We start from the raw sequence: 11,458 nt of genomic DNA, 5'->3' as shown, positions 1-11,458 counted from the left end.
ACTTGTCTAGAAAGCTGCTGCTCGCCTGGTGTTCAACCACCCCAAGTTCTCCCACACAACGTCCCTTCTCCGTTCTCTACACTGGCTCCCTGTAGCAGCTTGCATCCAGTTTAAAACTCTGCTGTCGCAGTCCAGTAGCTGCCCAGGCTCAAAACTCACCTCTTCAAGAAGTACTACCAGGATCCTCCCTTTTAATGTTTAGTTTGCTACTCTTGCACTTTGCCTTCAGCACTAGATTATGCTCTTAGTCACTTGTTTAGAAAGGAGATGCACTTGTGAGTTCTGGTGAGTAGTAGTACACTGACTTCCTACTATAAATGCAATTATTGTAAGTCACATTGGATAAAAGCATCTGCTAAATGACTGTAATGTAATGTAATTTATGCTGTTACTCAAATCTGCAGTAGCTCTCATTATTTATTTCAGGTTTCATAATGACAGAACTCAGTGCACAGTGTGTGTGTGTGTGTGTGTGTGTGTGTGTGTGTGTGTGTGCGTGTGCATGCATGTTCGTGGCTTTAATTGGTTTGTTTTCTAGTCAGCTAAGGCGTATGCATGCTAATATATGCAGTCTGGGAAATGGCTCTCAGTGCTCATTTGAAGTGAACAATGATGATGCAAAAAATGTAAATGCAGACTTTTACAGTTATCGGCTGAGGGTACATTGTCTGCATTGTGTGCTTTGTGATGCAAATGTGTAAAGTAGGATTGTCCAGGGGGGTGGAGAGGCTCGTTGCTGGGAGTGCATTGCCATACATACTTTAAACTCAACTATCCTTTTACCTACCTTTAAATACTTTACTTTATAAGCTGTAAATAAAATTATGAAAGCGTAAAAATGTTTCTACAATCTTCATAATCAAAATAGGCTACTTGTTACATAGTTGTATTTAGTTAGTATTGATATCTTGTGAACTCTTTATCTCTTATTGGTGAATACTGATTAATTGACTCATTTGACTTACAATCCAACATTTTACTTTTAAATGTTGAATGAAATAAAGTTCTTCCCCTAAGTTGTATCTTCCTTTGCACAGCTTTCCTTTAGCTACACTTTGAATGAGTTACATTTTTAAATTGTTAAATTGTAATTGTCAAATTGTAATTATTAAAATGTTATTACAATAATTAAAATATTGGTTTATCTTCCAAATGAAATGTTAAGAGTATATGACAAGTTATTGATAACGTATCATTGCATCAACCATGTAGTTCAGTTTCGACAAAGTTTGGGAGATAACCTTTATCTTAATTAATCAGGCAGATAAATTAGCAACAGTAGCCCTAATCAAATAAAATTGTATCATCTCTCTTTTACAACTTATGCTATTTTTTTTTCTTCCATTATGTGCAACATCTCTCACTATTAGAATGCAGTTGCAATTGACGTCAAGATGAAGCTTTGAAAGCGACCACCGTGAAGAGCTCCCCGCGGGAGAAAGCCCCTCCGCACACCCAGGCTTCGGGCCAGGCATCGGGCCTTGAACCCGCGTCTGACCCATGGGTCTGACCCGAGGCACGAGTCTGCGTGCTTTTCCCGCTAGTGCATAAGGAACAGTTTTCAATGGCCCAGATAGATAGATAGCCTATCCAATAAACATCTCTACGGACCGCCCAGCCCCCCCCTGTGGCGCTCCCGGTTTTACCCAGAGAACTATGAATGGTGAGGAACCAAGGAGGCAGAGAGAAAGCAAAAGAAGGCGGTTAGCTTTGTAGTCGGCAGGAATGCGGAAATGTTCCTGCCCTGTGTCAAACCTCTCTGAGGGGGTCAAGGCAGTGAAGGCACATTCACCAGCGTGGGAAAGCTGGAGAGAGACGGAACACACAGACAAGCGCTGCATATCCCGGGATATATGGAAAAAAGACAGGAGAAACCGAAGAAGAGCGTGGCTTGGATGGTATATCACGCTTTGCTTTTGTCCTATGACCTCCCCCCCCCAAAAAAAAGTTGCTGTACGCACAGACTGTGTTTTGTGTGAGGAATACGCCCCCCTCGCTGTTGAGTTGCTGAGCTAGTCGCTCAGTCCGAGGTGGGACCGCTGAGACGGGGGGGACGAGCTGCACCATCCTCTACCTGTGTGGCCCGCGGCAGGACAATGAGGGATCTGGGATGTCGCCTGCTCTTTCTAATGCTGCTGTGAACATTTATTTTAACGAGCGATGTCCCAACTTTTACGAACACGGCCGAAGTTGCGAATTTATCCGACAATATAAAATATACTAAGGTAAATACTAACGTTTTTTAAAATATATATATATGTGCAAACAAAAGTAGGCTATAGCCTATTGTCTATTGAAAAAAAAAAACGTAGCGTGTTTTATTTCAATAAACAAAACCAATGTATGCACATTAAGCTGTAAGAATGTAAATGTTATGCATTATTACTTTTTGTTTTGGAAATCTCAAATGTTTAGGCCTATCCTACGCTAAATTTCCATATGAACAATATAGCCTATTATTTATATAAAAGAAACATATGTGCATGAAACATAAGGCATAAGGAAAACTATTCGTTTATTGTTATTGCATATAGGCCTAACTACTCTGATGACATGAACATGATATAGCTAGACGTGGTTTAAATGGACTGTTTCTCTAGACAATACAAGGCCACGTGCTCGCCACAGTTTGTCGCTGCTATCAGACGGATAATAAAGACAGGGTCTGGTTAAACATGTCTGTACAGTACTTTATCCATGTAAACTATTTTACATTCGTTTTTATTAAGTCCCCCTTCATTCATTTGCACGTTTTACAACTTTTATCGATAAAATCCATGCATGCATCCATCGGATAATGACGCTTTGGATAATGAGACTGATTCATTTATCTGCAGACTGATTTATGCTGAAATCAACTTGTGTAAAAGTGAAGAGATTATATTTATTTTTAGTTTAGACTTTAGATTGAGGTAGCAGGACTTGGGTTGATAGGCTACACGTAATAGAAGTGGGAGTGGATCAAGTCGAACGCACAGTTTTTGTTGATAGACGGAATAAAACATGATGACACAATTGAGGTCGCCTACCTGGACCCCGTCTGACCAACCCGACCCGGGCTCTTCATGTTAACCCTGTTTATGTCTGTCTTCTTCTTATAGACATCGCACTTGCCATAACTTTTCTATGAAGATGTTGTAAAGAACTGTGTGGTTCGTCACTTTCCTCGGGATTCCCCGCAATATTTTCAACCAGAAAAAAAATCAGCAAAAATGGACAAAGAAAGTTTAACTCAACAATATGAGCCCGTGGCTGAGATTGGTGAAGGTGCTTACGGAAAGGTTTACAAGGCACGGGATTTGAAGAACGGGGGACGCTTTGTAGCCCTAAAGAGAGTTCGGGTGCAGACAGAAGAGGAAGGGATGCCTCTCTCTACCATCCGCGAGGTGGCGGTACTTCGGCAACTCGAGGCCTTTGAGCACCCCAATGTAGTCAGGTAAGAAGTGTGTGTGTGTGTGTGTGTGTGTGTGTGTGTGTGTGTGTGTGGGGGGGGGGGGTTCACATGGGACCTCATACCTTTCTAATTATGAGCTTGTCGTCATCGTTTTCTGAAAGTCACGGGGAAGTGTCTCTACTTCCAAAAAAAAGTCTACTTCCTTTTGTTGTTGTTGTTGATTGGTCAATGTGGGTCGGAGTTGCCACACTTGACCAATGGAATATTTGACAGTCTAATGTAGGCCGGTGTATGAACATGATATTTCCGCTCTATGCTAAACATTTAATTCACAATGGCACATCATCATTTACATACTCCTCCTTTACTTTTTGATAATGATACCTGCTGCTATCCTGCTCACTTTATCAATCATTTAGGTGAAAAGTATTTTCTGTTAAGGGTTGGATTTTGCAATTAAACTACCTGAAAAATAACATTATTAAGCCTACATTAGAAGGTTGACCTGAATGGCCATGGTCAGTAGATGCAATGGTCATCCTTATTAGAGTTTAAACATTCAAGTTTGATATTAAAGTTGCACTCTTATGACTCCTTGGTCACTAAATGGGCTGAATTGGTGAGTTGTAGTGGTTTTTATGACACAGAGACCCACATGGTATCCCTGCCTGATTCAAGGTCTAACCTTACCAAGGGGCTTTGTAGGACAGATTGAGTGCTTTAGGATTAGAAGGAAATCCTAAATCGATGGCTATTTCATGACCGGCCCTTAAACAGACATAAACATGAATTATTGATTGAATTATTGAATGTTTAATACATTTTCACATAGTGAATTATTATTGATACCAGGAAGTTACTATCCCTGGTGACATCTCAAATATTTGCTATCATCAGTCACATGCCAGTGAGAGGGGCTGATGGTACTGCTTCACATCTTCTCTGACGCTAGTTCTCCCAAGCGGCAATGGCGGAGCAGGCAGGGGTGCATTCTGGGCCTTCTGTGTAACCAAAGGCAACCTCTGGATGCTGGTAACGAGGCCCATTATTCATCCCATATGTTCAGTGTCTGCCCGAGAGCCGCCATTGTAGCAGAACAATCACGGTGGCTGCGAGACGTCCAACCTCCCTCTCTCTCTCCGCGGGAAGAGGCCTCGGCCGCCCTGCTCGGTGACATCACGTGTGGTGTAATGATACCTTGAGAGAATCTCTCCTCACCTCAGGATCTCTGGCTCCGTGATTACAGGGAGGCCAGCGCTTATTGAAACATGAGAGAAAGTCAACACACTTCCTTCCTCCTCAGTGCCTTTGTTGTTTGGTTCCCATGCTTTTAACGTGTAGTAATGGAGACCGATCATGTGGTTTGGTTTTAATATTACCACACACGCAGCTATGAGGACGTGGCTTGGATGCACGCATCTTTATTTGAGTTTGAATGATGATGGAGGATAGAGGCCCGACACCCCCCATCTTCCCGGGCCTCTGCCAGATGCTGTTGAAGAGGTGTTTTGTGAAGCTCCCACGCAGCTTCAGACTTCCCTCTGTTTGTCTGTCTGCCTCCCATTGGTCTTGGACAGCCATTGATCCCATTGGGTTGAACAGCGATGCCAGTTGACGGCTGTTCTTGGACAAGGTGCGCTGGTCTCTCTGTCTATCTTCACATCGCTGCATGGAAGCCTTTCAGGAAATGGGGTTCACTGTTTCACAGAGCGTGCCACTGAAACGCACCACACAGCGCTGGCGTTTTCCCTGCTCTGACCAGGAAGGCCCCTCAATGGAAGAGATTCCATCGATGTTCTTCTCACACGCTTGTTGCCGTGACGAGAGATGCTGCCCTGACTCTCACTGGGGTTACCATGGAGGAGCAGGCGCTGCCATGGCGCTCCTGAAGGAATGTTTGCTGTGGTCCTCAGTTCTCTGAGGAAGACACTGGGTGTCTTTTTTTCCCAGATTTTCACCAAAGCCGGTCCTGGCAGCCCTGCCGGAATAATCTGGATGTTTGAGCTTAGTTTGTTGCCTAGTAAATGACAATCTCACAGCTACTGCATTGTGTTGGATGCTCTGGAATTTTTAGGGGTTTTGTCCCTTAATTTTCAATTAAAAAGTGACATATTGTACAACTACAGGCTTATTATGCTAAATATTATGGGTGCAATTCATGGACTTTTTTCAACCTTTTTTTCTTTATTTATTTTCATCTTTAGTGTCATGTTTTAGTGTAAAAAACAAACACATATGTATTTCCATCGTTGAGAAGCAGCTAGTATGTTTAGGTGTTAGGTGTTTGCCAGGAAGTCGTTCATATTCCTCCCCATAAATGTACGATCTCTGGATCATGGAGAGGTAGATATTATGTTGGCAAAACCAGAAAGAAGCTCCATCTTTGATTCTGTTCCATTCAACAGAAATCTAGTAATCTAGTTTGTGAAACAGCTGCTTGTGTTGGTTCGAACTATCAAGAAAACTAGTTCAGGCAAACACTATAAAGGAATTACCTACCCCTAACTGGACTTAGATGTTTTTAAAGGTTCCCACTGAGCAAAGACACATCTAAAAGACGTCTTTTAGATGTCTTTTTTGTTTTTTTCAGACGTCCAAAGACATCCAAAGCCAGAATGAATGTTTTTTTTTAACGTTCAGATATTGAACCCGTTTTTCACGTCCACAGACATCTTAGAGGGGTCCAAGCCAGACGTGTGAATATTGAGGGGTCCAGCAGACGTACAAACGGGGTTCAGGACCGACAGACGTTATTAAGACCTGATCTGAACGTCTCCCTGACGTTGCGTGTTTGCTGGGTTAGATCTTGGGAGCGAAGCTATATGGTGAAACCGACTATATCAAATGTTTTATCCATTGTACTCTTTGGTTTTATCACCTGTACTGTAAGAATCGTTGCAGGGAATTTGCACATGAGAAAAATATCCATGGGGATTCCTGTGAATATGCCTGAATATAGAGTCATTTTCCTCCATGGATAACATGTTTCTGATTGTTTTGAATTTGTATCCAGCAGCAGGCAGATTTGTGCTTACATAAATAATGTTGACACCCCGTTTATTCAGTACTTCATAGATGACACCACGTATGGTCACCATGGAATTAGAATGATTCACGTAGATATAAACGCAGCTGATTGGTTGTCTTCTTGGATCTTCCCCCCCAGGCTGTTTGACGTGTGTACCGTGTCCCGGACAGACCGCGAGACCAAACTCACGCTGGTGTTTGAACACGTGGACCAAGACTTGACCACGTACCTGGAGAAAGCTCCGGACCCCGGCCTTCCGCCTGAGACCATCAAGGTGAGTGTGACTGGGGAGTCGAACAGAGACATGTCGAACAGGACTTGCTGCTACAACACCACACACCAACACAGAGTCACCGTTACACTATCGGTAGAACGATTGGGTTTCTCTTGAGGAGATTTGCTTTTAGCAAGCACATCCCCAGAGGATCTTAGAGTCTGTGCGTGGTTCCAGTGAGACTTCAACCCACAACCTTGACCATGTAAACACTCCACTCTCACCAACTGAGCCACACATGGATGTAGCTATTCACATCCAGCCAGTGACTCATGTTGCATCCTCAGAGGTTGAAATATGTGGAGCTTGTTTGTAAAGTACGTTGGGAGTATTCCTAGACAAGAACACACAGGATGGAACTCCCAAACATCAGGGGTAGTCGGGCGTTTTGAAGGGCAGCACATGTGGCGGATGGGGTCCTAATTAGAGGGATGTGCGTCTCTATTTTCATTCTGCCCTCTTGAGTTTACTGTGTAGGAGAGCGCGATGGCTGTAGCATGGCTGTAGTTTAGAGTGGCATGGCTGTCAGTATGTGTGGATGTGTACTTAGTTTAGAGTGGCATGGCTGTCAGTATGTGTGGATGTGTACTTAGTTTAGAGTGGCATGGCTGTCAGTATGTGTGGATGTGTACTTAGTTTAGAGTGGCATGGCTGTCAGTATGTGTGGATGTGTACTTAGTTTAGAGTGGCATGGCTGTCAGTATGTGTGGATGTGTACTTAGTTTAGAGTGGCATGGCTGTCAGTATGTGTGGATGTGTACTTAGTTTAGAGTGGCATGGCTGTCAGTATGTGTGGATGTGTACTTAGTTTAGAGTGGCATGGCTGTCAGTATGTGTGGATGTGTACTTAGTTTAGAGAAGTATGGCTGTCAGTATGTGTGGATGTGTACTTAGTTTAGAGTGGCATGGCTGTCAGTATGTGTGGATGTGTACTTAGTTTAGAGTGGCATGGCTGTCAGTATGTGTGGATGTGTACTTAGTTTAGAGTGGCATGGCTGTCAGTATGTGTGGATGTGTACTTAGTTTAGAGTGGCATGGCTGTCAGTTTTCATGACTAATTTGTCCCAAAAAAAAGTGTTAAAGCTGCAACAGCATGTACGGTTTTCGTAAAGATTTGAAACATTTAAATATTGCTATATTGCTATAAAATCCACATCTTTCTTTCGCTCTGCGACATCATTTATAATAATTATTCAGATTTGGTGACACCAGAGCGTAAAAACAACAACAGCCTTGAAGTTGAGGGGGCCTAGAGGTGTGGCCGCACCTGGTTCAAGTGACGAGACGCAGTCAGCAGCACGGTGCGTTCTTCTATGGATTTATGGATATGTGGACGCACCCAGACCCGTACGTAAATTGGGAGAGTGAAGCAGACTGAATTTAAACTGGCAGACAGATTTTTTTCCTCGCTGCCAGTTCGTAGCTAGCTCGTAGCAGGTCCGCGGTGCAGAAGTGACATACTGCAGCATTTCAAAGTTGTCGGTTTGTGGTTCTGTTCAGGTCCTGTTGCCAGTGTATGCTATTTTAGTCTGTGTGTATATATTTCCTGTTTTCACCACACACTTCACCTACTGTAAGCAATGCATCCCATGTTTCAATTCAGTTGGAGAAATATTCTCATGATTGACAGAACTAATCTGCAAGACGCATATTTTCTGCGGAGAACCTCGTTTTGTGTCAATCCAACTTTCCCAGCTGGCCAAAGAATGTCCCTCAGGGCAAAACACCATCTAACAAACCCTAATTCATCATGACTATCAATTTCTCTAATCCATAAAGTCATCCAGTTGAATGCCAGGGTCTGCTTACATTTCTCCAAAGGGTCGGAAACGGAAATATTGCCAATCCTTTCCTCATTCACTCCCGCTCTCCTTTCTTAAACTTTATTCCCACACACCTCTTTTACAAATCCATTTATCATATTTCTGCTACCTGAGGCTTTGGGGACGTATCATGTAAAGCATTTGGAGAAGGAACGGTGTCACTTTATTTTTGGAGAGGCCATTTGAGTTTACAGTGTTGAAATGGAAACGGAGAGGTTATCTACAGTAGCAGTCAGAGATCCCCTCAGGGAGGACCTGGATGGGAGTTTTGTATGTCGCTGTGAAGTATCGCTGGAAAGGATGGGATCGGAAAGCAGATGGCTCTGAGTGGATCTGACCCCAGGCATGCCCAGGGTTTGGGTGTGTAACGAGGCTGTATTGAGTCTTCTCCAGAGTGGATCTGACCCCAGGCCAGGGTTTGGGTGTGTAACAAGGCTGTATTCAGTCTTCTCCAGAGTGGATCTGACCCCAGGCCAGGGTTTGGGTGTGTAACGAGGCTGTATTGAGTCTTCTCCAGAGTGGATCTGACCCCAGGCCAGGGTTTGGGTGTGTAACGAGGCTGTATTGAGTCTTCTCCAGAGTGGATCTGACCCCAGGCCAGGGTTTGGGTGAGTAACGAGGCTGTATTGAGTCTTCTCCAGAGTGGATCTGACCCCAGGCCAGGGTTTGGGTGTGTAACGAGGCTGTATTGAGTCTTCTCCAGTACGTCCTCTAGTCCTCGCTCCACACTGTCCGGGTTTCAAGTGTCCAGCGTTGGTGATGACTCATCGCTATGTCTTACATATCTGAGACAACGCTGATAATTCAGACGCCAGCCAACTCAGTGACTTCCTAATCTCAGTGGGAAGGGAAACCGGTGAGTAGCACGAAGTCCATTTAAGTTACATCAACTGCCATCTGTTTAACCGTTTAAATGTTTTTTTTATTATTTATTTTTATGAATTCATTGTTGCATAATCTTTCCAAAACACACTTTCCGTTGTCCCAAAACTGTTCATATCTCAGCCGAGCGACGGCCATTCCTAGACAAGTAATACAAACCACTTGTTGAGTCGGTTCAAGACGTCGACTTCCCCTCCTCTCTCTCCACCCTCCTCCTCCCTCCATGGCTAACGACCAGAGACCAGATGACAGAGGACATTGGGTCCGCTGTCCTTCCGCCACTCTGGACACGGGACACGGGGACACGGGGACCCCTCGAGGGCCCCTCTCCAGACCCCCATTACTCCTTATTTTAATCCCTTCCAGACCGGATGACAGCCCCACCACGGTCCACTCCAGCCTGGCCCGGCCCCGCCAGCCCAAACCCAGACCCGCCCCCCCCAAGCCCAGACCAGACCTCCGCCTGTCCACTCCAGCCCCCATCTCTCTCCTCACAGACTCCTCAGACCCACCACATGGCCATTTAATGAAAGAGAGAGAGAGAGAGAGAGAGAGAGAGAGGGCCCCGGGAAATTAACTGAACTGGAAGGAGATGAAGCAGCCTGGCACCCCCAGCCTCATAGCCCCTCCCCCCCCCCCCAACCACCACCGCCAGAAACCCCCCGTCTCCAGGCCCCATGAAGGGGGGAGGTTAATGAAGCATGCGGAGGGCATTACACTAACGCTAACCGGCAGATGTCCCTTATTGTGCCGGCCTACGATAAACAATATGGCCGCCTCTGGAGCATTAGCATGATAAAAGGGGGCGCACTTGGGAAGCGATGTTTTGACTGCTACTTTTTCGACAGAGGCTACTCCCCCCCCCCTCTCGAGGCTACTACCCCCCCCCCCTCTCTTCTTCTCTTCTCTCTCTCTACTCCCCCCCCCCTCTCTTCTTCTCTTCTCTCTCTCTCTACTACCCCCCCCCCTCTCTTCTTCTCTTCTCTCTCTCTCATCCCTCCATCCTCTCTCTCTCCTCCCCCCATCCTCTCTCTCTCCCCCCCCCCTCTCTTCTTCTCTTCTCTCTCTCTTTTCTTCTACATCTCTGTTTTCTTTGTGTACGGCTGACGTCGGTTTCCTCTCCTCCTCCGAGCGGTTCTGGGCGCCCCTGCGTTCGAGACGCTGCCAGATGCCAGTCGGTGTCTTTCTCGAGCGGCGTTCTCGTCTCTCGCCGTCGTGGGGGGGCGCGGCGTTTGCGTCGGGGATCGGTGTGCTGCTCCCTCGCGCCGGCGACTGCCAAGTTTGCGCCCGGAGAGTCGTCTTCCGTGTCGAGGCAGCCATTGTTTTCACACTCTGACCTTATCTTGAACGTTTCCTGGCCTCTTTTGAGTAGTTTGAATGAAGTGGGGATTCTTACCGTGCATTGAGCTCACTCGTGTGGTATCTGGCTCCGAGAACGAGCAGAGTGGTCTAGGAGTGGAGGAGGCAGGACTTGGGGGGGGGGGGGGTGTGCTTGTTTGTGTGTTTGTCCTAGTCACACTTATGAGATAATTGGGGTATTGTAGGAAAATCTAGCTGAAAGGAAGTCCGGTGAAACGGGCTATTTAAAGCTGGCTGAGAGGAACTCATGGGGGGGGTGATGCTATTGTCGTTGGCCCCCCGAAATAGCTAACTGCCTCGGTTCCCGCTCTGTTGACTGGCTGGGTCATGGCTGGACGGACATTCAGAAAGGAAGGGCCTGTTTACGCACGCCGCCTGGCCTGGGTAGAGGACGCACACACACACACGCCACGCGCACACACACACACACACACACCCAGGGTCCTGTCTCCATTCTGTGCGTTGTGAGAGGGGCCCTTCGGCCCCGGCGGTCAGAGCCGCGGCGCTAGCGCGTGGTTTTCTGCCGGAGCGTTCAGGCCCTGGGTTTAGCCCTCTGAGTCACTCGCCAGCTGGTGGGCCCCTGAATGAGAGCCCCGGGCGCGGGGCCATGTCACTTGTGAGGTCTTGGCAAAAGAGGTGCAGGCTGTGTGTGTGGGGGGGGGGGGGAGAGGGGGGGAGAACACTGGTGTGTGTGTGTG

General features: G+C 46.2%; 1 protein-coding gene across 1 annotated transcript in view; it reads left to right on the top strand.

Annotated features, from left to right (window-relative positions):
* Nucleotides 1–3,212: 3,212 nt before the first annotated feature.
* Nucleotides 3,213–11,458, top strand: part of cdk6 (cyclin dependent kinase 6) — a gene marked incomplete at both ends in the record, with an annotated part of 39,172 nt that continues 30,926 nt past the window's right edge. Inside the window, 2 exon segments of the mRNA XM_084455767.1 lie at nt 3,213–3,436; nt 6,561–6,696. Coding sequence (XP_084311893.1) covers nt 3,213–3,436; nt 6,561–6,696 — 360 coding nt within the window.

Source organism: Borostomias antarcticus, assembly GCF_949987555.1.
Source record: "Borostomias antarcticus genome assembly, chromosome: 21".
Taxonomy (NCBI): domain Eukaryota; kingdom Metazoa; phylum Chordata; class Actinopteri; order Stomiiformes; family Stomiidae; genus Borostomias; species Borostomias antarcticus.
Note: the sequence above shows the minus strand (reverse complement) of the source record. Positions and strands in the feature narration are given on the sequence as shown.